The following is a 26,515-nucleotide window of genomic DNA, read 5'->3' as shown; positions in this document are numbered from 1 at the left end:
TTTTTTTTACGGCGAAGGGGGAACAAACCATACAGATTTTTAAAGACTTGAAAAGAGTTTTCAGAAGATACCTCGGAGGGTTCCGCTCCTTCAGAGTTCTGTTAAAGCGTTCAATAACTGAAGCTTTCAAATCTGAGCCTGTAGCAAAATGTACTATATTGTGCTTCTTCATGAGTTTCTGAAAAGTATTATTAAAAAATTATTTTACGCCATCAGTCTGCACTTTCTTGGGGGCTCCTCCTTCCTTCAAGATAGAGTCAAAGGCCCGGGTTACCTCTGCCCGCTCTTATTTTTTAAGACCCTGACAAAAGCTATTTTAGAGAAAATATCTATAACCGTTAGCATGTAGCGATTTCCATCATTTTTATCTGCAAGGGCCTGCATGTCACATAGATCCGCCTGAAATTGGGACAATGGTTGGGTAGAAAAAACTCTATTTCTTGGAAATTGTTTTCTTACGGGTTTATGTAGAGTGTGCGCATCCTGCTCTGATAACCACTCATTCACTTTAGCATCGCTTTACCCGCTAACTGTTTCTTCGGCTATAGCTCTCTGTAAACGTTCCTTACCCCCATAAGACCCAGGGTTAGAGGGATTATAATAAATGTTTTTCAACATCTGCTCCGCCATCCTTCTTGCCTCTCTGAGGTACAATAACGTTAATGAGCCACTTTCAAATAAAGACAACATTTCATTTTCATTTTTTGGATTTTTATTTTCAAGAAAACATTATGTATTACATATACAGACAATTCAGAATTCGTTGCAGGATACATGTCCCCGTTTTCTCAATGATCACATCAAGACATCACATCTAGACATCAATCAGCATGACAACTTCAAAGGATGCAATATAGATATAAAATAACACACCCTCTAACACGTGACCACAGGAACAGGATGTCCTGGCCGGAGGCCCATATTTGGACATGTACACTTCATCATGGACACAGGGTCATCAATCAAAGTTTTGACCCGTGCCGTCTACTTTATTCTCTCTTCAGCGGTTATGGAGGTTTGAGAAGCATCCAGTGCAAAATAAGTGCAAAATAATAATCTCTAGTTTAAAACTGACAGATTCCAATGGGGATTTTTTATTTTATTCACGTACCAATGTGTCAGTCGGCTCAAATGAAATGAGATCCAATTGATTTTGATGTCTACTTTTTTTTTTAAATCTACATTTAGCTCTTTCTTCATTTGTTTCTTGTTGTTACAGCTAATGAAGATTGAATCTGAAAGACTCAGCAGATGAATTACAGAGGATTTGAACTGAAACCTGGTCAACTCCTTGGAAGACAGATATGCTCACAAGTATATCACCAACACTCACGTGATTCACTGTGGCCTGGAAGCATCGACCCGTCAACCCATATCCTCACCGTCATTGCTGGCGACTGAAAAACAATGTCTAGAATAAAATGGCTCGTTGGTCTAGGTGTATGATTCTTGCTTTGGCTGTGAGAGGTCCCGGGTTCAAATCCTGGACGATCCCTTTGGTAGAGCCTTTAACTTCCTTGATTTTCTTCACACAACTTTTCAACCCGGTACTGTAAGCTAAACTATATTAGCAAATACACTCGTTCTAGTCCACTTCTCACACACCATGTCGTGTAATCAAACATGTATGTGCGTGAGTAAAATAACTACTAACATTGTATCTTTAAGAAAGCATATTTATCAGTAACTAGATGTTGCTTCACATAACAAACCACAAGAGAGAGAGCTGCTTCCTCATGAACCCCTACAATCCCACAGGCCCTCATTAGCATATGGCCAATCAGAACACAATATGCAAATAACATCACATAAAGAGCATTACATAAATTTTGTTGGTGGTTTCAACTGCATTTTAATGTTGACTTTGCTTAAAGAAAACGCTCTCAGGGTCTGTCCGAGTGGAAATTTGAAATGAAAGTTATGGAACTGCCTCACGTGGTTATTGTTATGGGGAAAAGTCCTCAATGAAACTAACATTAGGCAAAAGGTATATTCATGACCCCATCCTATTCCAGCAGGCTAATGGGAAACACAACCACTTCTTACCTCAAAATCGCCTTGCTATTCATGTTGAATAAATGTGTCTGTTAATTTGAACTAAGTAAGATACTAAATCATTCAGTTTATCTTTATCTTCCCTACATCTTGTCAAGGCTAATGTAGACTATCTGACATGAGATGTAGGCCTATCAGGGGCTATATGCTACCTGCTTTTATTTAAGCAAACCATGGCAAAATTGAATTACAATCATAAACCCAGATTTTAGTCTGTAGCCTATTCCTATTGAAATGACAAGTCAATCTCGCAAATGGGTCATTCATAACGATTTGTTGTCTTAACACTTGGCACATAATAACAGCACAATTGCCAGAAAATAGCCTAACATTATTTTTTTGAACGTTCGTCCAAGTGTTTCTTGCTAAGAGATTTCGAGATCCTCTGTCCAACTTTCAAACTCTTGTCGGATATTTCCATAGTTATGCACATGAGCAAAGGTGATTTATTTACAATTATATATTACAATTATAAAAATTAATTAAGCCTTGAATGCTGATTGGCTGAAAGCCATGGCATACCACAGGTATGACAAAACATTACTTTTTACTGTTCTAATTATGTTGGTGACCAGTTTATAATAGCAATAAGGCACCCAGGGGATTTGTGGTGTATGGCCAATATACCATGGCTAACAGGTGTATCCAGGCACTCCGCATTGCATCATGCGAAAGAACAGCCCATAGCTGTGTATATACAGTGCATTCGGAAAGTATTCAGGCCCCTTGGCTTTTTCCACATTTTGTTATGTTACAGCCTTATAACAAAACGGATAAAATCATTTTTTCCCCTCATCAATCTACACACAATACACCATAATGACAAAGCAAAAACAGTTTTTTAGACATTTTTGCAAATGTACTAATAATAAAAAACTGAAATATTATGAATATATAAGTATTCAGACCCTTTACTTAGTACTTTGTTGAAGCACCTTGGGCACCGATTACAGCCTCAAGTCTTCTTGGGTATGATGCTACAAGCTTGGCACACCTGTATTTGGGGAGTTTCTCCAATTCTTCTCTTCAGATCTTCTCAAGCTCTGTCAGGTTGGATGGGGAGCATTGCTGCATAGCTATTTTCAGGTCTCTCAAGAGATGTTCGATCGGGTTGAAGTCCAGACTCTGGCTGGGCCACTCAAAGACATTCAGAGACTTGTCCCGAAGACACTCCTGTGTTATCTTGGCTGTATGCTTAGGGTCATTGTCCTGATGGAAGGTGAACCTTTCACCCCAGTCTGAGGACCTGAGTGCTGGAGCAGGTTTTCATCAAGGATCTCTCTGTACGTTGCTCTGTTCATCTTTCCCTTGATCCTGACTAGTCTCCCAGTTCCTGCCACTGAAAAACATCTCCTCAGCGTCCCCACTTCCAGACGTGACGCTTGGCATTCAGGCCAAACAGTTCAATCTTGGTTTCATCAGACCAAAGAATCTTGTTTCTGTCACAATGTGCTCAACTGGTTGAAGGTCAGTCAGGTGCAGGAGAGCAGAGATGGGTGATAACAGGCGCACTTTATTCATGCCAAAGGAAAACAGCGATAACGCCCAAAGTACACAAACGGTGAGATAAACAAAACACACGGGTCAAACACAAACCCGGCGCAAACCAGCCTGATGCGAACCATACGTAATAAACAAACAATTCCACACACAGATATGGGAGGAACAGAGAGTAATATAAATTAGTCAGATGATGGAATGTGAACCAGGTGTGCGGAAAAGCAAGACAAAACAAATGGAAAATGAAAAGTGGAGTGGCAATGGCTAGAAGACCGGTGACGTCGACCGCGCAGAACGTCACTCGAATAAGGAGAGGGACCGACTTCGGCGGAAGTCGTGACAGTTTCTCGTGGTTTGAGAGTCCTTTAGGTGCCTTTTGGCAAACTCCAAGAGGTCTGTCATGTGCCTTTACTGAGGAGTGTATTTGTATTTATTATGGATCCCCATTAGCTGCTGCCAAGGTGGCAGATACTCGCGTACCCTCAGGCCCCTACTCCACCACTACCACATATCTACAATACTAAATCCATGTGTATGTGTGTGTATAGTGCTGTGATAAGGTGCGTCTCGGTGAGAGGTGTAGGAGTCAGGCGCAGGAGAGCAGGGATTTCTGAGAAGCGTGTTTAATATAGATATATGTATACATATATATATATATACACACATAGTCCACCAATACAAAAGGAACTCTCGAAGGAACAGAAACTCATGTCAATACACGGAGGAACAACCACAGTTCCGACACTACATACACGTACGTAATAGCGAAAACAATAAACAGCATAGATAATCGAACGCAAATACCCACAAGCTTAATCCTGCACGAATTAAGGCAGGCAACAGGTGCCCTATATACACACAGAAATAAAAGCAATTGAAACCAGGTGTGAAAAGGAACACAGACAAAACAACCAGAAAAGGAAAAAGGGATCGGTAGCGGCTAGTAAACCGGCGACGTCGTGACAAGTGCATATGTTATCGTGTGTGTATACATTTGTCTGTGCCTATGTTTGTATTGCTTCACAGTCCCAGCTGTTCCATACGTTTTTTTTTTATCTGTTTTTAAAATCTAATTTTACTGCTGCATTAGTTACTTGATGTGGAATAGAGTTCCATGTAGTCATGGCTCTATGTAGTACTGTGCGCCTCCCATTGTCTGTTCTGGACTCAGTGACTGTGAAAAGACCTCTTGTGGCATGTCTTGTGGGGTATGCATGGGTGTCTGAGCTGTGTGCCAGTAGAGATGAAGTCAATCTCTCCTCCACTTTGAGCCAGGAGAGATTGCATGCATATTATTAATATTAGCTCTCTGTGTACATCCAAGGGCAAGCCGTGCTTCCCTGTTCTGAGACAATTACAATTACACTTTTTTTTCTAGTTGGCTTAAATTGAAGATGTGGCAAATAGGAGTGGCAAAATAGTCTGCTATTATCCACAGTAATTTTCCATCCAGAATGTCAGACCCCGGTGGCTTGTCATTGTTGATAGACAACAATAATATTGTTTCACCTCTTCCACACTGACTTTACGGAATTCAAAAGTACAATTATTGTCTTTCATAATTTGGTCCGATATACTTGGATGTGTAGTGTCAGCATTTGTTGCTGGCATGCCATCCCTAAGTTTGCTAATCTTGCCAATTAAAAAGTAATTGAAGTAGTTGGCAAAATCAGTGGGCTTTGTGATGAATCAGCCATCTGATTCAATGAATGATGGAACATATTTGGCTTTTTTTCCCAAAATGTAATTTATGGTGCCCCAAAGTTTTTTATTCCTTATATCATTCCTTGTATAATTGATCTTTGTTTCATAGTATAGTTTATTTTTACGAAATGAAACCGAAACAGTCCTGTATGGTGCATACATAAAATACAGAACAGAAAATAAACACCCACGAAACACAAGTGGGAAAAGGCTACCTAAGTATGATTCTCAGTCAGAGACAACTAACGACACCTGCCTCTGATTGAGAACCATACCAGGCCAAACGCAAACACAACATAGAAAACGGAACATAGACAACGCACCCAACTCACGCCCTGACTATACTAAAACAAAGACAGAAATAAAAGGACTAAGGTCAGAACGTGACAATTTCTTAATTTGCAGGACATTTGCCAATCTGTTGGGCTGCCAGACTTATTTGCCATACTTTTTGCATCATCCCTCTCAACCAATTCCTCATCAATCCAAGGAGATACAACAGTTTTTACAGTAATTTTCTTTATGATGCGTGCTTATTAGTAACTGGAATAAGCAATTTCATAAATGTGTCAAGTGCAGCATCTGGTTGCTCCTCATTACACACCACAGACCAGCAAATATTATTTACATCATCAACATATGAATCACTACAAAACTTATTGTATTCACTATATTAGGCCCAGCCTTTAGAACTGTGATTTTCCTAGATATGGCTATTATATTGTGATCACTACATCCTATGGATTTGGATACTGCTTTGAAACACATTTCTGCAGCATTAGTAAAGATGTGATCAATTCATGTTTATGATTTAATTCCTGTGCTGTTTGTAACTACACTGGCAGGTTGACTAACAACCTGAACCAGGTTGGAGGCACTGCTTACAGTTTGAAGTTCTTTATTGAGTGAGCAGCTTGTTGATAGCCAGTCAATATTTAAATCACCCAGAAAATATACTTCTCTGTTGATAAAACATACATTATAAAGCATTTCACACACATTATCAAGAAACTGACTGTTAGCACTTGGTGGTCTATACCAGCTTCCCACAAGAATGGGCTTTAGGTGAGGTAGATGAACCTGTAGCCATATTACTTCAACAGTATTTAACATTAGATTGTCTCTAAGCTTTACTGGAATGTGGCTCTGAATATAGACCGCAACACCGCCCCCGTTGGCATTTCTGTCTTTTCGGTGTATGTTATGACCATGTATTGCTACCACTGTATCATCAAAGGTATTATCTATGTGCGTTTCAGAGTCAGAATAAGAATTTCATCTGTTACAAACAAGTTATTGATTTCATGGACCTTGTTTCATATGTTAATATGGGCTATTTGTATCACTTTTCTGGGTTGCTTGATTGGTTTTAATGCTTTACTGGGAAGATTGTCAGAAGTTGACTTATTCATGTTATTTGCAACAGAGTTGATAGTGCAGGGTGAGCTGCACAAAGTGGTCTTCCTACTAGGGCACATTGCCTCAGTGCTAACAGTGTAACTCTGGTTCATAGTATTCGGTGCAATTAGGGGTACCTAAATTAAACGGCTTACATTGTGTTTGCCAATGCCCCTAGGATCATGTACACTTGATGCAGCATTATGATGACTCATTGTCACAATGGAAGGGATCAACTGAGCTGGTCTCTGATCATTGACCAGTCATTGTTTCAACGCAGCCTTGAAATGCATCGACAGAGTCCAGGAGCCAAGATGATTTGGATGGGGGGGTGGAGAACGTGGCCACTCTACCAGAAAGGCCTGATTGGTGGAGAGCTGCAGAGGTAGTTGTCCTTCTGGAAGGTTCTCCCATCTACAAAGAGGAACTCTGGGGCTCTGTCAGAGTGACCATTGGGTTCTTAGTCACCTCCCTGACCAAGGCCCTTCTCCCCTGACTGCTCAGTTTGGCCGAGCGGCCAGCTCTAGGAAGAGACTTGGTGGTTCTTGTCACGCCTCCCTCCGGCGCACAATGTCGCCGATCTACTGAACACCGGCCCTGGCAACTATGATTATGCACACCTGCTCCCCATCATTACGTACACATGTTCACATTTTGGACTGTGGCAGCCTCCAGTGGATGGAATGAGCTGGCGCTCCGCACTATTCCGGAGAGGATTGTGCGAAGAGGTTCAGACGGAGTTGACATGTCAGGATGACAACCTATCCTTGGACACACTCAACACGATGGCCATCTGTCTGGATAACCTTCTTCGGGAGCGCCGGTGCCCACCTCGCAACTTACCTCCCTCCTTTGGCTGTCGTGAGTTAGAGCCTGAAACTGTGGAGGTAGGGGCCACACACCTCTCCACAGCAGACAGCTGGGGTTCTGTCCCTATTGCGGCCTGGAGGGGCACAAGCTTCAGCGGTGTCCAGTGCTTCCTAACCAGGGGTCCCCTAAAGCAGAGGTGCGATCCCGTGATAGGCGTGAGTATTCCCCGGGTAGGCGAGAGTATTCCATCATCGTTTTCCGCCAAACCCTTCTGGTTCACATTTCACTGGCTGGCTGTCCCTCAGGTGTTGTTTCTACAGCTCTAGTGGACTCCGGTGCCGCAGGGAATTTAATTGACCAGGCCCTCGCCTCCTCCCTGAACATAACTTCCTACCCGCTCTACTCTTCTTTTTTCTGTCCAAGCCCTGGATAGTGACAATTGGGATCCGGCACAAATACGCACATCACAGCACCAGGAAAGCCTTACCTTCCTCCTCATCTCCCGTGGCTCCAACTTCATACCTCCACCATCTCCTGGTAAGGATGAGAATCCCCGCCTGGGGACCAAAATGCCAGAGGACCTGCTTTCCTACACCCTGTGGTTCCACGTCAGTGAAGGGTCCTACCACCCATCACTCTGTCCTCCCGTATCGTTGGCCATGTGTTTTGGGACGTAGATGTGGACCTCTACCAGGCTCTGGAGAGGGAACCAGCTCCTGCTACCTGACCTCCAGAGCGTATCTACATCCTCATGGGGATGATTCTCATCTTCAATGTGTATTGATTCCTACTAGCCAGCTTTGTAAGAGGTAGATTTGTACTAGCTATGCTGATCCTTAATGTTTTTTCTTTGCATCAGGTCTCACTGAGACTGGATTCCTCAAGAGACATGCTATTCAGCTGCCCATGAACTTTTAAACATATCTATGATCGTATGATCTTACGTAGCTGCAAAATATAACTTTTTGGGCGACCTGACAAATTCACATAGAAATGTGTGTCATACATCTGTCATGCTCAATGAAAGCAAGTCTAAGAAGCGGTAGATTTCTTCTATGTGCGTTATTCTAGGCTTCCCGTTCTTACGTTTCGTTTTTGCATCTTTTACTTTTGGTTTTGCACACCAGTTTACAACACCTGAAAATACAATATTTTGGGTTATGGAAAATATATTTCACAGCGGTTTAAATGGTGCAATGATTCTCAACACTATACCTTGCTTGTTTTGTCATATAAACTGAAATTAGGCAAACTATTAGAATTTTATCAACCAGGAAATGGCTTTGCGATTTCTACATAGTGCATCGTTATACTCTTAGAAAAAAAAGTGCTATATATAACCTAAAAGAGTTCACCGGCTCTCCCCATAGGAGTACCCTTTGAAGAACCCTTTTTGGTTCCAGATAGAACTCTTTTGGGTTCCATGTATAGAAAACCCCAAAAAGGGTTCCATGTAAACATGCCTTTGCTAACACTCATGTGTACTCCATTGTAGTTGGTAAGTACTGTAAATGTGAGCAGTTGAGACACTTGACAAAGACAACGAGATATTTTCAGTAGATTCTGACTCTTAAATATATTTTACTGTTACTGTTCTGTCGTGTTCTGTCGTGTCCGGCATGCCCATATTATGTAAATTATTAATTTATTTTCTCTTTTTATGCTTACTCTAAGTGCCATGAAAAGCCAGAAAAAACATAAGGTTCATGTGTTGCGGGCCCTCTGGAAATTCCAAGAAATGTCCCTAACCTCTGTGGTGGAGGAGGACACAAAGTATGTATGAGCAAGTTGCTATTTTTTTAAGAAATCTCTAGACTTTCACAAACTTCTTCAACTAGTAACATGGAAATACTTTTAGCCAGCTGAGTCCACAAAGCTTCATCAGGAATGTTATTTTCTAGTTTTATTTCAATTCTCAAATTGATACAGTTTTAATGTCCTGATTATCTTCACTGCATCTGACCAATCACACCATTCTTTAAGAGGGCCACTATGCTACAGATTGCCTTCTGTGCCTAACCTAACCTTAACCCTTTAATCAAACTCCTAAACTTAACCCTAACCTTAACTCCTAGCCTAGCTAACGTTAGCCAGCTAGCTAACGTTTGTCTTCTAGCTGGAATTCATAACATATCATGTTTTGCAAATTCTTAATATATTGGTTTTTCAAATTTGTAACATATAATACAAATTGTAATTTGTAACATACCCTATGTATACAAAAGTATGTGGATACCCCTTTAAATTAGTGGATTCACGTTTTTCTGCCACACCCGATGTTGAGAGATGTATAAAATCGAGCACACAGCACACTGCAATCTCTGTCTACAAATATTTGCAGTATAATGGCCTTCCCGAAGAGAGCTCAGTGACGTTCAACATGACACTGTCATAGGATGCCACCTTTCCAACAAGTCAGTTTGTCAAATTTCTGCCCTGCTAGAGCTGACCCAGTCAACTGTAAGTGCTGTTATTGTGAAGTAGAAACGTCTAGGAGCAACAACGGCTCGGGTGTAAAGTGGTAGGCCACACAAGCTCACAGAAGTGCGTAGCGCATACAAATCACCTGTCCTCGGTTGCAACACTCACTAGCAAGTTCCAAACGGCCTCTGGAAGCAACGTCAGCACAATAACTGTTTGTCAGGAACTTCCTGAAATGGGTTTCCATGGACGAGCAACCGCACACAACCCTAAGATCACCATGCGCAATCCCAAACATCGGCTGGAGTGGTGTAAAGCTCACTGCTATTGGACTCTGGAGCAGTGGAAACTCTGGAGTGATGAATCATGCTTTATCATCTGGCAATCCGAAGGACGAATCTGGGTTTGATGGACACCATGAGAACGCTACCTGCCCCAATGCATTGTGCCAACTGTAAAGTTTGGTAGAGGTTGAATAATGGTTCAGGGTAGGCTCCTTAGTTGCAGTGAAGGGAAATCTTAAAGTTACAAGATACGTTCTAGACAATTCTCTGCTTCCAACAGTTTGGGGAAGGCCCTTTCCTGTTTCAGCATGACAATGCCCCAGTGCACAAAGCGAGGTTCATACAGAAATGGTTTGTCGAGATCGGTGTGGAAGAACTTAAATGGCATGTACAGAGCCCTGACCTCAAACCCACCTAACAACTTTGGGATGAAATGCAAACACCGACTGCGAGCCAGGCCTAATCGCCGAACATCAGTGCCCGACCTCACTAATGCTCGTCCCAGAAGAGTGGAGGCTGTTATAGCAGCAAAGGGAGGACCAAGTCCATATTAATGGCCATGATTTAGGAATGAGATGTTCAAGTAGCAAGTTGTTATAGGTGGAAGATGGCACAGTGATGCCATCTGTTTGTAAATGTTCATTACTGCAACTCATGTGTTTTACCGGTGTGCTTGAGATACCCGGATGTATTGTGATGTACTGAACAAGACTGGTTACTCGCATCAATGCCTCTGTCTCGTCATTTAACATTCAAACATGGTGTCAGAAGTGGGATAACTAAACATGCTTTCCGCAAATTAGAGTCACCTGTTCTGGTTTACCAAACAAATGCTTATTTGAGTAAAATTTAGCCGGAATTGGCCTTAGCTAGAGTGAGTTTGCTAGTTAGCTTCAGTGTTGTTAGCACTGGTTAGACATGGCAGCAAACATTCCCCCTCCCGCTGTTATGAAGCTCAGCGGGGATTGGAGCACGAACTGGGATACGTTTAGAGGTGAATGGGAGGACTATGCGCTAGCAACGGGACTTCTGGAAAAGGACGATGAGGTAGTGGCTGCCACTTTGAGGACTATAATGGGAACTGAATGCCGACACGTATACAAACACAACCTGAACCTAACAGCAGCTCAGCAAGGTAACGCTATAGCTATTCTTGATGCTCTTCAACATTACTTTAAGCCAGCAAAGAACGTCATCTACGAGCGTTATGTTTTCAGTTGTTGCAAACAGGAGGACGGGGAAGTCCACTTTGAGTTGGACGCAGCAATCCAGCCTGTCCAGTGTGCACCCCGCAATGTACCAGTGGCCATGAAAGCAACTACGAAGGCTCAGCTTGACAAATACGAAGCAGATGGCCACATCATACCCATCACCGAGCCTACAGACTGGATAAGTAATATGGTTATCATCAAGAAACCAGACAAGCTACGGATATGCATTGATCCTAAACACCTCAACCGGGCTCTGCGACGTTCACATTACATTATGCCCATGTTGGAGGATGTTCTTTACAAGCTCCCAAAGGCCAGAGTCTTCACGCTCGTGGATGCCAGAGATGCCTTCCTGCAGTGCAAGCTCAACGAGCCCAGCAGCTACATGACCACCTTTTGGACACCCTGGGGCAGGAAGAGGTGCTTGAAGCTTCCGTTTGGTGTCTCCGTGGCTCCAGAGGTGTATCAGCGGAAACAGCATGAGCTGTTGATGAGACTCAGTAGCGTGAAACCCATAGCAGATGACATCCTCATAGTGGGCTGTGGGGACAGTGATGAGGAGGCAGAATGTGACCATGGCGCCAAGCTGCTGGCCCTGATGGTCAGATGCAGACAGGTCAAGCTAAGACTATGCATAAAAAGGCTTCAGTTTAAAGTGCCAGAGGTCCGCTGTCATGGGCACATCTTGTCCTCCACCGGAATGAAGGCGGATCCTGAAAAAGTGAAGGCTGTCTTGGAAGTGCTCCACCCATCTGACGTGAAGGGAGTGCAGCGCTTCGTCGGATTCGTCACCTACCTGGCCAAATTCCTACTGCGGCTCTCTGAAGAGTGTGAGCCGCTCTAAGGAGGCTCATGGACAAGGACACCATCTGGCATTGGCTCCCAAAACATGACGCAGAGGTGAGGGAAATAAAACAACTGGTCACCCAGACATCCGTGCTGCGATACTACAATGTGTCAAAACCTGTCACGATTCAGAGTGACTCAAGCCAGTATAGACTTGGCTGTTGCCTCATGCAGGAGGGCAAGCCTGTGGCATTCGCCTCTAGGGCACTCACCCCAACAGAGCAGAACTATGCCCAGATAGAGAAGGAGTGCTTCAGCATTGTGTTTGCATGCCAACGCTTCCACCCACTACCTGTACGGGCGCGACAATATTACCGCAGAGACAGATCACAAGCCCCTTATTGCTATATTCAGCAAGCCTCTTCTGAATGCCCCAAAACGACTGCAGAGCATGCTACTGGCCCTACAAAACTACAACCTCATGGTGGTGTATAAGCCAGGGCCAGAGATGTATGTGAGTGACACGCTCAGCAGGGCTATTGCATCAGGCACTCACACACGCTCCATGCATGAAGAACACGCAGTGTGCAGCTTACAAACAGAGCAAGTGGATGTTGAACACATCAACCAGGCTGACTACCTCAATGTTACGGACAAGCGCCTTATACAAATCAAGCAGCACACAGACAGGGACGAGCAACTCCAGGCATTGAGGTCTGTGATTCTGATGGGCTGGCCCGACTGCAAGGAAGAAACTACTTTAGCCGTCAGAGAACAGTGGCCAGTCAAAGAGGAGCTCAGTGTTCAGTAATATTCAAGTGTCAGAGAGTCATTATTCCCCGGTCTCTGCGCCCTGAGATGTTGGCGCACGTGCACTCAAGTCACATAGGAGGTGAGACCTGTTACAAACAAGCACGTGACACACTATTGGCCAGGACTGCAGATTGAAATCAAAGACTATGTCAGTAAATGCACAGTCTGCAATGAATATGCCATTGAGCAACAGAGAGAGACGATGATGTCCCACGAGCTACCGATGCGCCCCTGGCAGATAGTAAGTCTAGATCTCTTCCAGCACAGTGGCAAAGACTTTCTGCTCGTAGTCGATCATTACTCAGACTTTTGGGAGATTGACCTCCTCCCCGACCTCTCAGCAGAGACAACGATCAAATGCTGCAAGGCTCAGTTTGCCCGCTATGGCCAGCCAGATAGGGTAATTTCAGACAATGGACCCCAATTCTCCGGAGTTGAGTTCCGAAAATTTGCTGCAGGATGGGAATTCGAGCATGTCACTTCATCACAACGACACCCAAAAGCTAATGGGAAGGCGGAGTCCGCAGTTAAAATCGCAAAGAACCTCTGCAAAAAGGCTCTGCGAGAGGGCAAAGATGCCTGGAAAGCAATCTTGCAGTGGCGCATACCCCGACAGAAGGCATGGATAGCAGCCCGGCCCAGCGCCTCATGGCACGGTGCATAAAAGCAGCTCTGCCAGTAGCCAGCACTCTCCTGGAGCCATGTGTGGTGACAGAGGTGCTGGTGAAGCTACGTCACAGAAGACAGGTCTCCAAGTTCATCTACGAAAAAATCAGCAAAAGACTTGTTGGGGAATAATCAGAATTAGTTGGGTAACATAGATAAGATGTTTTATTTTCATTATATGCTTGTGAGTTACTTCTCATCAGAATGTATATTTTTGGATAATACTGTTGACCGGTTGCAGTTATCTGTTCTCTGTCAGGTTTCAGTTACTTGGGCCGCAGAAAGGGGAGAGGTCAAGCTTGTCAAGCATCATATGTAAACATATCTTTTAAACCAATTATTTCTTGGCTCCACAATGTCTGTGTGCCAGTCACTGTGTATCTGTGATCTTGTCCAGGAGGGGTGTATTTGATATATGCCTGTTGATGAGGTTTTGTTTTATGGTCCTGAGAGCGAGATAAGAACATAGTTTAGGAGACAAAGCTGAACGATAGTTTATAGCCAATGCTGTCTGGCTATGTGTGTCTTTGCTATAAAGGACCTCAGTTGCAATGTGTAAGGACTCTCAGAGAATTCATTTACAGACACTGAATTGATCTGAGAGTCACAGGGTTGTGATGGAGCTCATATAATTAAAGATGGACTTTATGATAACTCTGACTTGCGTGTGGTTTGCTCTCATGATTTGGTAAATACAGGAAATTTCCACTACAGACTTTCCCTGAGCTCAGGGTGGGTGAAACGGTCCGAAATGAAGCCACTACCAGGGGACCGGACGGGCCTCTGGAGACTCAGATCCTGTGTATAGAAAGTGTCACCACGCTCCTACTTGGTCGAAGTGAATGGATCACTGTACCGTCGTAACAGGGTTGACCTTCGGATTGCTGAGCCAGCACCTACTCAGAACCCTGATGGTCAAAGGGGTCGCATGACAAAAGACGGAACCCCAGCAAGTCACATGGGGCCTGAGGCACTGTGCGAAGAGCCAGGGGATCACAGGTCGGACGCTCCCTCGCCCATCAATACTACCCTTAGACAGTCAGGTGACACGCCTGTGCGGGAACCCGCAGTCCTCGCAGACAAGCCCCCTGTCTTTTCACGCTGCGTCTGTCCCAGCCACCAAAAATACTTAATCTGTAGGTTTCCCATCAGGGATTGTTGACAGAGAGATAAAAGTGAAGAGAATATCAGAATGTGTTGTTGTTACCTGATAAAAATAATAATATATTTTTTTAAATTCTAAACTGTTCATGTTGGAAATTATTACTAGGTTTGTTTTGTTAGTGAATTGACACCTCCTGTCCTTTTTTCCCTTTATTTAACTAGGCAAGTGAGTTAAGAACAAATTCTTATTTTCAATGATGGCCTAGGAACAGTGGGTTAACTGCCTGTTCAGGGACAAGACTGGTTACTCGCATCAATGCCTCTGTCTCATCATAACATTCAAACACAAGTGTCTACATCATTTTGCCCATGTAGAGATCATTCGTTTTGCAAATGCTAATATATTTTACATTTTTCAAATTCCTAACATAGTGTACATTTGCAAATTCGTAACATAAAATACGAATTATAATTCGTAACATATCCTAGGAAATCGGTGGACGTTCACAAATTAATACCATACAAAACGTAACATATGATCAAACTAAATGGGGTGTCTTGGATTTACAAACACAATAATAAGAAATGCTCTGAGACCAGGTTGGCATGGTGTAACTCCAACTGGGGTGGAGGGAGGCAATTTGATCAAATGAGCTACATTGATATTCCTGTGGGAAAATAGTGTTGGCTAAAGGACTGTACTACTTCATGAATTGCCTAACATCATGTGCACATTTTTCTTACAGTTGTTGTAATTGCCCAGCCAGGATAAATACCAATATCTAGATGATACTGGGGTTGGATCTTGTTAGTTTACTAATATTTAATTTAGTTAGGGGATTTGAGGGCATCTGTAGTAACTTTACTTAACTGTGCAAAAAGTGTTCGAAATGGTTCAGGCACTGAGAGGACAACTAAAATTGAGTACCCCTATATTGAAGGTCCTTCGACAAACAACTGCTTTCTCCAACAGCAATCTCGGCAATGGCGGATTACGATAACTACGATGACCGGGATCGGGTTTACGGTAGTTTTGGTGGAGGCAGAGGGTAAGAAAATACCTGGACGAATAGAATGTATCAGTATTAACGTATGGTGATGCGAGAAAACGCACTGATGCCTTAGTATATACAGGGGCTTGTTCGAAATTCTTCTGAAAGATAGGCCCGGGTTCAGAACTCTCTGGCCAGACAGTGTCAGTGTGGTTAGCCTCTCACGGCCGCTTTGATGAATGGGAAGCCGGTATTGAGGGCGGGGAAAACTCGTGGATTGACCATAGCTAGCTACTTCCAGATGTGCGTGTGAGATTTTCCATTACATAATGTTATCGACTTATTCATGTCGATTTGACAATACATATTATGACATGGTTATGATTGCAAGTCATTCTATCTTCACAGACTGCCAGCATGGCACTTGGCGCCAGCATCTCATGGGCTGCATGTTGTGCTAGCAAGTCAGGGACTGCGTCGAATGGCCAAATCGGGTAATAACAGCTCGAGATGTCAACATGCACCATTCCCCGACATCATTATCAATACATGGCATGTTTAGCAACTAGTTACCAAGTAATCATTATTCAATGCACAAGCCTTTTGATGCCTTGTTTAGTGGTAACGTTAGCTAGACAGCTAGCTAGACTAGCTTGTTCTAATTGCATGAAGATTTATGCGGAGGACTAGCTAGCTAGTATGCTAACTCTGCTAGCTAGCCTAGTTTGGCCCAGTGCACCCTGCATCCATTACTAGCTAGTTTGAGGAGCGCACACATGTCAGTTAGCTAGCTAGGTCTTTATGATTTGCAGAACGTTAGCTAACGTTAACTATAGTAGCAATGATAGCCGATTTGCGCTTTGCTCAGGTAGTTAGCTAGGTTTGCAATGCATTTAACTAACATAACGTGGGCTAACTCGAGCATTGCCATTGACGCCTTAGACAATCACTACCAGGAAAATGTAAACGTTACGTGCTAACGATGTTGCGGCGATACTGAAATTATTTCTGAAACTCAGTCCTAACTAGGTAGCCAGCTAGCCAGAACTTCAAAATAGCCTAATCAACGAAAACACTATACATTTAACAAGCTAGCTAACGGTATTACTGCAGTTAAAACGTGCTCTCTTGGATGGGATCAACGTAACTATGATAATTTCGAAAATCAGGGAGTTATGTCTTCCACCCCTTGTCAGTGACTGTCATAACATTAATTGTTATAATCATATTCTGCTTTGCTTTATTCACACAGGAAAGGAGTTGGAGCCCCTGATCATGAAATACCTAAACTAGTCCTGTATCTATTGGGCTGTTTGTCACACATTAATTTGACACCATGGCCAAATAACTACACATTATCACCTTGTCTTATCAAATGCTATGTAAGATCACAACAGTCAACTTGGTTATTTTACAATTGCTCTCCTTGCTAATTGTGGGAAAGATAAATGCATGCATGCCCAACGTCCCTTTCTTAGAAGACATTTGAGTTGAATGCATTGTTGTGCAACTGAATAGATATCCCCTTTCCCTGGTTGGTGGCGGTACCTCTTGATTCTGCCAGGTCGCCCAGTTTGCTTGACACCGGAGGAATGCTGCAGGCATGCAGGACCCAATCTGCATTTCTCTGCACTGTCAGATTGGAGTGCTGTTGCCAGCAAGGGAACAGGTTCCTTGCAGTTTTGGCAAAGCCCTGTAACTCCTCATGAGGAGCATACATATTTTTCATTTAAATAATTTTAGCCGACACTCTTATATCCAGTGCATTTATCAAAGTTCAGTAGGGAAAATCAATTACGTGGCACAGTCATTACAAGTAAACCCTTCTTCAAAATGACTTATCAGTGCACATGAACTTCTGCTGTTCATTGAGAAAAATGACACAAATGGCAGCTCTGTAGTATTGTTTACCTGTATTTAGCCCAACAGGGATGCCATCTTTTTCTGTGCGCTGCTGACACTATTGGCAATTAAATAGAAAAAAAAATATTATTTTTCTGTCTCAATTATTTCTCCAGTTTCCAGAGAGCCTAGTCCTATTTCCTGTATTGTATGTGCCACATTATGTATTTTCCTATGGGATTTGAGCTGTAGATCTTTGGTAATTTGATTGGTAATGGATCTGTCCAAGTGTACATCATTTATCAAAGGCTCAGAAAGTCAGCTGAAAAGTATGACTGCGCTACCTATTTGCCACTTTTTCCTGGGACGTTAGGTTTTGCTTGTGACTCCGTTAATGTCCCAATTATCAACCATAATCTCCTGCTCAAGTCATTGACCATTAGCCACTCCCCGTACAGGACCCTGAGTTTGTATCTGTTGTAGTCTGTTCTCTCATGGAGGTGTTCGTTTCTGGTAGACCCAGAGGTGGCAGTGGACCTGGTGGACCCCGCAAGCAGAAGGATCTACCAACAGATCCCCCATACACAGCATATGTGGGCAACCTGCCCTTCAACACAGTACAAGGAGACATAGACGCCATTTTCAAAGACCTCAACGTCAGGAGTGTTCGACTAGTTAGAGACAAAGAAACTGACAAATTTAAAGGTGAGCAAGCATCCATTGGCTTAGCATAACCTCACAAGCCATGGCAACACAGTTTTATTATTTTTCTCCTTTCAGGTTTTTGTTATGTGGAGTTTGATGACTTGGAATCCCTTAAAGAAGCTTTGACGTATGATGGTGCTGTGAGTACCCACAATTAGTTTTCTCAGATCCTCATTTGTATCTGGCTCATAAATGTAAAACAAAGGGATGCTGTGGTTTAGTGTCAAAACTATGAAAACAAACAGCTGTATGTTACTCAGTCTTTAAAAAAAAGCTGTAGCACATACTATTTAACTTAACACGGGTTCTTAAACTGAGACTCAGTGTTATGACGTGACCATGAGCAACTATGTGAACCAAATGTATTGTAGAGTGACACTGATGCAAGGGGCTGCATTTGTGAACATTCACACAGAGCATCTGCTTAAGTTCGCTTCACTCTCATACAACGTGATGGCTGCGTAACAACTGCGGAGGAGATTAGCTGCTGGTATTGTCCTCTTTGTTGTTTTGGAAAGTGGCCCGATCCTGTTTATTCTTGCATCGCTGAGTGAACTTCATAGTCCTTTAAAAAGGTATAATCTGCTTTGTATGGAAAATCTAAGTATTGTGATATGGGCATCGTGACAAAGATATACATCTATGCTTTTTTTGCATAAAACAAATAAAACTGTCCCCAACATTGATATAAACTTACTTTGTTTTGCACCTTTCATAAAATAGATTGCAGTCCAAAATGATTAAATGTGTAGTGACAACCGACTGTCATTTTATAAAAGGGACAATTGAATGCGGTGACACGTCCAACCAACAGTGATATACTTGTAGGACATAAACACTGTTGGAAGCATTATCAGAGAAGCGGACCACATTGTTTCATTTCTTCCTAGTGCTGACTTTTGCCCCCATCTCCAGCTCCTTGGAGACCGGTCACTCAGGGTTGACATAGCAGAGGGCCGAAAACAAGAGAGGGGCGCCGGAGGATTCGGCTTCCGGGGGAACGACAGAGGAGGTACCCGCTTGTGCTCACTGGAATGCTAACTTGTTTGTTCCTCTTACTACTACTGCTTAGCATATTTCTTACTTATCATTACAACTACAAAGAAATGTAAACTGATTCAGTGTTTCTATTACATGCTCTAATGAGTCGTGATATTGATTTGTAGATTGTCTTAATTGTAAATATTAATATGAAGTAGCAATACCTCTTGGCCTAGATTTGAACAATTACGAGATTTGAAGAATTACGCGTCTTTAACATTGACCTGAGACTCATCTTTCACCATACTCAAATCAAGGACGTCTTAAAATCTTTAAATAATCAAAAGCTTTGCTGTTCGGTTTGACTTTGGTACTATCTAAGCATACAGTGCATTTCACTTATAAGAATAATGGAATAATCAATCATTTGTTGTGTGGTCATAAAAATTAGACAAGATGCTTGTACTTTTATAGATCAACGGATTATGTAATCCTCTATAATAGGGCCTACAGTATCAGTCCTTATAAGAGGAGTGCATTGCACAAGTTCCACTACCACTGTTGTCTCTGTGACCTTATTCTTGTTTTATTTCACTACATACTGACATTTCAGAATACCTGGCACTTTTCATAATGTATCCATTCTACATCTTACTCCCTTCTCTCCTGCTTCCTTTTCTGTAGTAAATGGTGCTAAAAACTGAAATTTTGTCTCTTTCTCAACCAAATAGTTCAACTAGCTGTCTCTAGAAGTAGTACTACTAACCTAGGCCATTGGCTAACCAGCAAGTGGGTTCCACACCCCTGCCTCAGCTCAAAGCACCACTCACCCCTGTTGTTAAAACTGAGCCCTGTCCCTTGCAGGCCGAGGGGGCTCTCGTGGAGGTGGTCCCAGGGGAGGTTCCAGAGACGACTACGAAGGAGGTGGGATGAGCGTTCAGCTGACTTAGCCGGTCCCCAACCGGTCATTAGAGCGGACCCAGTTTGACCGCTGCATTTTAAGATCCAAGCAGTGCAGTACAGTGTAGTTGGTAGTGAGCGCCAAGCTAAAGAAGCAAATCAATTGTTACATCGTTTTTGCTGTGTGAATCAAATTTTATTTGTCACATTTGACTACAACAGGTGTAGATTTACAGTGAAATGCTTACTGTTAAGAAAAATGCGTGTTAAGTAAAAATACATGGGTAAAAAAAAATTAAAAAAATAAAGAGCAGCAGTAAGGGGGTACCAGTAGAGTCAATGTTCGGGGGTACAGGTTAGTCGAGGTAATTTGTATATGTAGGTAGAGTTATTAAAGTGACTATGCGTAGATAATAACAGAGTAGCAGCAGTGTAAAAGAGAGGGGGGACAATGCAAATAGTCTAGGTAGCCATTTGATTAGCTGTTCAGGAGTCTTATGGCTTGGGGGTAGAGGCTGTTAAGAAGCCTTTTAGACTTGGCGCTCCGGTACGGCTTGCCGTGTGGCAGCATAGAACAGTCTATGATTGGGGTGACTGGAGTCTTTGACAATGTTTAGGGCCTTCCTCTGACACTGCTTGGTATAGAGGTCCTGGATGGCAGGAAGCTTGGCCCCAGTGATGTACTGGTCCGTACGCACTACCCTCTGTAGTGCCTTGCGGTTGGAGGCTGAGCAGTTGCCATACCAGGCAGTGACGCAACCAAGCTCTCGATGGTGCAGCTGTAGAACATTTTGAGGACCCATGCCAAATCTTTTTAGTCTAAACACCTCTAAATCTGCAGAATAGTGTAATATAAGCAGTATTTGATTTCCTCCCCCCCATAGGAATTCTAATGGGTTCTCATAGAGATTTGTACTTTACGATTTGCACAAGTTTTTTTTTTCTGTCCCTTGGTGCATTTTGTTTGTGATCCCTCTGTCATCACTCATACAGGAGGTTCACCTCACTCATTCGTCAACTTACAGGGCTGCTCCAGGTGCTGGGAAATAACAGATTTAATGTTTAGAATGTTACAGAAAGGAATGTGGTGTTTAGAGCTGACAAGATTTCTAATCTTTTATTCCTCATGAGAGAATCGTGTCTGTTCTACACAATACTTTATCTTAACGTTCTATAACATTGCAATCCTGAATGAGCCCAAGACTGTCTAACCTGTCCTTTCCTTTCTGTATCTCCTTGTGTAGGCTACAGAGGAGATGACGACTTCGGGCGGGGTAGAGGAGGCAGCCGCGGTGGTGACAGAAGGGGAGGTGGTGGAGGAGCAGGCATGGGGGGACGCTACAGGGACGGCGGACCACCACCGCGCGCCGGCGCGGAAGACTTCAGAGAACCCTCTGACGGTGTCACAATCTCTCTTATCTCATATAAAACACTAGACCAGAGGTACTCCAATTAACGTGTGGAGGTCCGAAGTAATGCTGGTTTTGTTTTCTCAACCGTAGTTGGTTAATTGATCTATAGATTTGACTGATTGGTCAGACACTCCACTGGTGTCATACGCCTGAACTAGTCCCTGATTAAAGGAGAATAATTCAAATCAGCAGTACTTCTGGAATCGAGGTCCGCATTTGAGAAAAATAACTCTAGGCAATGTTTAGTCATGGAAGAACAGATCAGTTTAGCTGGATTTCTGATGGCTTTGTGTATTGTTACAGTAGAGCTTTTGTAAAGATAATGGGATGGTGTTGATATTGACCCCTCCTTTAACCTTTCTAGGGCAGGCGGAACCCCTCGACAACATTCCGCTGAAAAGGCAGCACGCGAAATTCAAAAATACTTTTCCGAAATATGTAACTTTCACACATTAGCTAGTCCAATACAGCAAATGGAAGATAAACATCTTAATCTACCCATCGTGTCCGATTTCAAAAATGCTTTACAGCGAAAGCACAACATATGATTGTTAGGTCATAGCCAAGTCAAAAAAAACACAGCCATTTTTCCAGACAAAGATAGGAGTCACAAAAAGCAGAAATATAGATCAAATTAATCACTAACCTTTGATCTTCATCAGATGACACTCATAGGACATCATGTTGCACAATAGATGTTTTGTTCGATAATGTGCATATTTATATCCAAAAATCTCAGTTTACATTGTCGCGTTACGTGCAGTAATGTTTTGATTCCAAAATATCTGGTGATTTTGAAGAAATACTCATAATAAACATTGGTAAAAGATACAACTGTTATTCACAGAATTAAAGATAGACTTCTCCTTAATGCAACCGCTGTGTCAGATTTCAAAAAAACTTTACGGAAAAAGCATAATCTGAGAACGGCGCTCAGAACCCAAAACAGCCGGAGGAATATCTGCCATTTTGGAGTCAACAGAAGTTAGATATTGCACCATAAATATTTAGAAACATGTCAAACGATGTATGGAATCAATCTTTAGGATGTTTTTAACATAAAACATCAATAATGTTCCAACCGGAGAATTGAAGGAAAACACTGGAACGAGAGGTTACTCTGTCGGGAGCGTGAGTCATGAGACCAAGGCACTCTGCCAGACCACTGACTCAGAGGTTTCATGAGCCCCTCCTTTATAGTAGAAGCCTCATTCAAGTTTCTAAAGACGGTTGACATCTAGTGGAAGCCATAGGAAGTGCAACTGTATCCATATCTCAATGTGTATTCGGTAGGCCAAGCTTTGAAAAACTACAAACCTCAATGTCCCACTTCCTGGTTGGATTTTTCTCAGGTTTTCGCCTGCCATATGAGTTCTGTTATACTCACAGACATAATTCAAACAGTTTTAGAAACTTCAGTGTGTTTTCTACCCAATACTAATATTAATATGCATATATTAGCATCTGGGACAGAGTAGGAGGCAGTTCATTCTGGGCACACTATTCATCCAAAAGTGAAAGTGCTGCCCCCTATCCCAAAAAGGTTAAAACACTGAAAAATCCTGAACCCAGTGGCCACCTTGTTGACATAACATTTGACTTGACTAATGGTTGGTTAATCATGTTTGTCTTTTTTTCCCTTCGCTTTCTGCAGAGGAGAGGGCGCAGAGACCACGGCTTCAGCTGAAGCCACGCACGGTGGCTGCCCCACTGAACCAAGTCGCCAACCCCAACTCTGCCATATTTGGCGGAGCCAAGCCCAGGGAGGAGGTAATTCCCAAAGACAAACCTTAAGATATTGACCAGGCCTGAGAGCCTAGGAGGGCAGGGACGGTGTAGAAAAATGAAACGATGCCAATGGGATACATTAACGCCTTCTGTTAGTATCCCTGTCTGTTGGAGATGACGAACTGAACAAAACCCTCTGAGTTCAGTTTGAGTTAAGTATTTCATTGAGACAGAATAAAAACAAGATGAGAACACACACACTCTTGGAAAAATAATACAACACACCTGCCCACCAAGACCCAAAGAGCAGCTTGTGAATGCATGTCAAACTGTTAACATGGTTTTTATGTACACCTCTGCTACCCTGTGATTAGTGCCTGCTTTGTCTAGTTCTGTTGGGAGAAGGTCCATTCATGTTGATTGCAGTTAAAGATTAATACAATTGAGCTGAAAAGTAACAACTTTTCAACGGTTATTTAGTAGTGTAATTAACTACTATATTCGACCCTCTGTGTTGGAATTGAAGTGTCTCTCGACCCTAACTCTGAAGTGGATAGGCATGGAACCCTACCAGAATTCTGACCCCATTTACAAAATCAGTATAACATGAATTGTTAGAATAGAACGGTTTGCTCTGATGGTTTGGTTCATGGCAGTTGTGGCTGAGCTTCTGTAGGGGGTCATGAAGGTTTTATCATCTGTTGGTCAACACGACACCATTGTCTTAAGAGAATATGCTCCCCTCCCACAGACACCAACAAGAAAACTTGGTCAGAAATGTGCTGCTTTTGTTTCGGTTTAGCCCCTATGACTTCCAATGTAAATTGCCGTTACGTTAAAACACATTGTTCAGCCATACGGTCAGTGTTCAGTTTGGGACCAGTGCAAAAAAAAGAGAACAATTTTCATTAGTGGAGCTTTTAAGGTCATTGCATCTGCTTAACTATCCAGTTGTAGTGTAGAAGTTCTTTAAACTATTTTATCATTTCTCTAATTAAATTATTTAACATTTCCTCTGGCATTGAACCTGTCTAACCATAATGTTTTTTTTTTCTCATTCTCAAAGCTTGAAAAAGAGGCAGAAAAGGAATAGATATATCCACGTGGCTGCATTATTCTGGAAGTCTACTCTGGATCTACTGGCTTTGTTTACCAAAAATCTTTCAAAGACTTCTCCCAAAGAAAGCTCGCTGGGGAGTCAGGCGCTGGGTTCCTCTTTCTGCTCGCTAACACAAAGCAGGCCTTCATCTAATTGGAAAAAAAGAGCAGTTGGACCCAAGGCTGCTGTGAGGGGCAGGGGCCAGGCCTATGTCAACCTGACCCGTACCCCACACACATCAAAAGGAACTCTGGACAGTGGCTTCAGTTTGGTTCTGTTGCCTTTGGGTAAGGACTTTGCTGTGTAATTTTCTCTTACCTTTCCCAAGGCATCCTTTGTGTTCACCAAATGATTTGCAGTTTTAGACATACAGCTGTAAAAAGCTGTTCCTTTGGTGTCTTTTATACATTTTCCTCCTAAATTTCTGCCCTATTTGTGAAATGATAATCATTTCAGCTTCAAATTTCCACTGTCTTAAATATTAAATGATAACATTGCCAAGAGAACTGAATCCTTAATGTTGTCTCAATGTGTAATTCTGGAACCTGATTTTGAAAGATTTTTGATCTTAGTCTGTTCAATCCAGGAAAAAATGGCTTCCTGCAATAATGGAGCGATGCCGAAAGTGTTTGTTTAGAGGAGAAGCTGAAGCGCTCACTAGATTAAATCAGAAACATGGGTTATTGCAACGGTCTTTGTCTGGCAACTTTCTACTTCCACAGCTTGATAGTTACATGCATTTTATCAACAAAAAAATGTATCACCTAAACACTGCAAAATATCCAACTTTAACATAGGAAACTGTTAACTGAAAAAAAAAAAAAAAAAAAAAAAAAAAATCTGCTCATTTGTCCCATGGAGACTGGCTAAATCTAGTCTGCCTACCAGTAGATGGTGTAGGATGCTTTTGAGAATTTGTTGCGCTACCATTTTTATTTACATTTTACTGGTTATGAAATTTAGTGATACCTTGTTCTTACTGTACTATAGAAAGATCTGCTGTTTTTATTCATTTTTTTGTTCATTTTCCTACACTGTTTATGGCAATAAAATGTATAATCTTACAGAAATGTATTATGAATGTGTTTTAAGTGGGATGGGTGAATGAGTCAAGGCAATGAAGTAGTTCTCTGAGAACACATGAACCAATGTGAACATGGAATAAAAACATTTAAATTTAATGGAACGGGGCAGGCATTGCTTTGAAAAAGAACGCTGTAAGGAACATGCATACATGTTCAGGCCATTTCTAAGTTATTCTTTATTATTCCCTAAAAGTTCTGTTCGCAAGTGTCTTTCTGCATACATCAGAAACAACTAGGTCTCTCATCCCCAGGCATCGCATGCAGAGAGCCTAGTTCCTCATCCTCAACACTACCCCGTGTGTATTCATTATGACAAAATGATTGTTTCTATTGGACACATTTTAGGTGGGTCCTGTATTGTTTGCTTCTGTTTAAGAAATGTTTTGCAACAGAATCGGTGTAATGAATATGCCCCTGAGCAAGAACTTTGGCTTTTTTGATTGAAGCACCCAATATTAGTTATAAATTGGCTGTTTGTTTTGCAGAGGGTAGATGGGGCTGAATATATATATATATATCACACACACAGGTTTTGGTATTTTGAACATTTAAAATAAAATTATTGAATTTTCTGTTACTACTTACATGAAAAGTATATACAGTTGAAGTTTACATATACTTAGGTTGGAGTCATTGACTCATTTTTCAATCACCACAAATTTCTTGTTCACAAGCTATAGTTTTGGCAAGTCGGTTAGGACATCTACAAGTAATTTTTCCAACAATTGTTTACAGACTTGATTTAATTAACTTTTAATTCACTGTATCACAATTCCAGTGGGTCAGAAGTTTACATACACTAAGTTGACTGCCTTTTTAAATAGCTTGGACAATTCCAGAAATGTTGCCATGGCTTTAGAAGCTTCTGATAGGCTAATTGACATAATTTGAGTCAATTGGATGTGTACCTGGGTGTGTATTTCAAGACCTACCTTCAAACTCAATGCCTCTTTGCTTGACATCATGGGAAAATCAAAAGAAATCAGCAAAGACCTCAGAAAAATAACTGTTGACCTCCA

The 26,515-nt window shown here is 42.2% G+C and overlaps 1 protein-coding gene across 9 annotated transcripts; it reads left to right on the top strand.

Moving 5' to 3' along the window:
- The first annotated feature begins 15,678 nt into the window (after nt 1-15,678).
- On the top strand, nt 15,679-25,592 carry LOC139392634 (eukaryotic translation initiation factor 4H-like). Of its 9 annotated transcripts, XM_071140746.1 has the most exons (9): nt 15,712-15,801; nt 16,153-16,238; nt 18,104-18,291; nt 18,367-18,431; nt 19,207-19,303; nt 20,137-20,196; nt 21,417-21,615; nt 23,239-23,354; nt 24,379-24,614. In XM_071140746.1, exons 2-9 carry the CDS (start codon nt 16,162-16,164, stop codon nt 24,381-24,383), a joined length of 807 nt encoding a protein of 268 aa, XP_070996847.1. In that variant the 5' UTR covers nt 15,712-15,801; nt 16,153-16,161; the 3' UTR covers nt 24,384-24,614. The 9 variants fall into 9 exon arrangements, with proteins under 9 accessions (XP_070996850.1, XP_070996846.1, XP_070996848.1 ...); XM_071140749.1 differs by lacking the exon at nt 16,153-16,238 and having other exon boundaries at nt 15,679-15,801; nt 18,110-18,291; nt 21,417-21,572; nt 24,379-25,592; XM_071140745.1 differs by lacking the exon at nt 16,153-16,238 and having other exon boundaries at nt 15,697-15,801; nt 21,417-21,572; nt 24,379-25,481.
- Nucleotides 25,593-26,515: the final 923 nt, after the last annotated feature.

The sequence above is a fragment of the Oncorhynchus clarkii genome, chromosome 33 (assembly GCF_045791955.1).
Source record: "Oncorhynchus clarkii lewisi isolate Uvic-CL-2024 chromosome 33, UVic_Ocla_1.0, whole genome shotgun sequence".
In the NCBI taxonomy this organism is placed as follows: domain Eukaryota; kingdom Metazoa; phylum Chordata; class Actinopteri; order Salmoniformes; family Salmonidae; genus Oncorhynchus; species Oncorhynchus clarkii.
Note: the sequence above shows the minus strand (reverse complement) of the source record. Positions and strands in the feature narration are given on the sequence as shown.

Excerpts from the sequence above, each read along its gene's own strand:
- LOC139392634 (XM_071140746.1), top strand. The coding sequence starts at position 16,162 with ATGGCACTTGGCGCCAGCATCTCATGGGCTGCATGTTGTGCTAGCAAG. Across the intron at positions 18,292-18,366 it reads AGAAACTGACAAATTTAAAG|GTTTTTGTTATGTGGAGTTT; the intron begins GTGAGCAAGCAT and ends TTCTCCTTTCAG. Across the intron at positions 20,197-21,416 it reads CAGAGACGACTACGAAGGAG|GCTACAGAGGAGATGACGAC; the intron begins GTGGGATGAGCG and ends CTCCTTGTGTAG.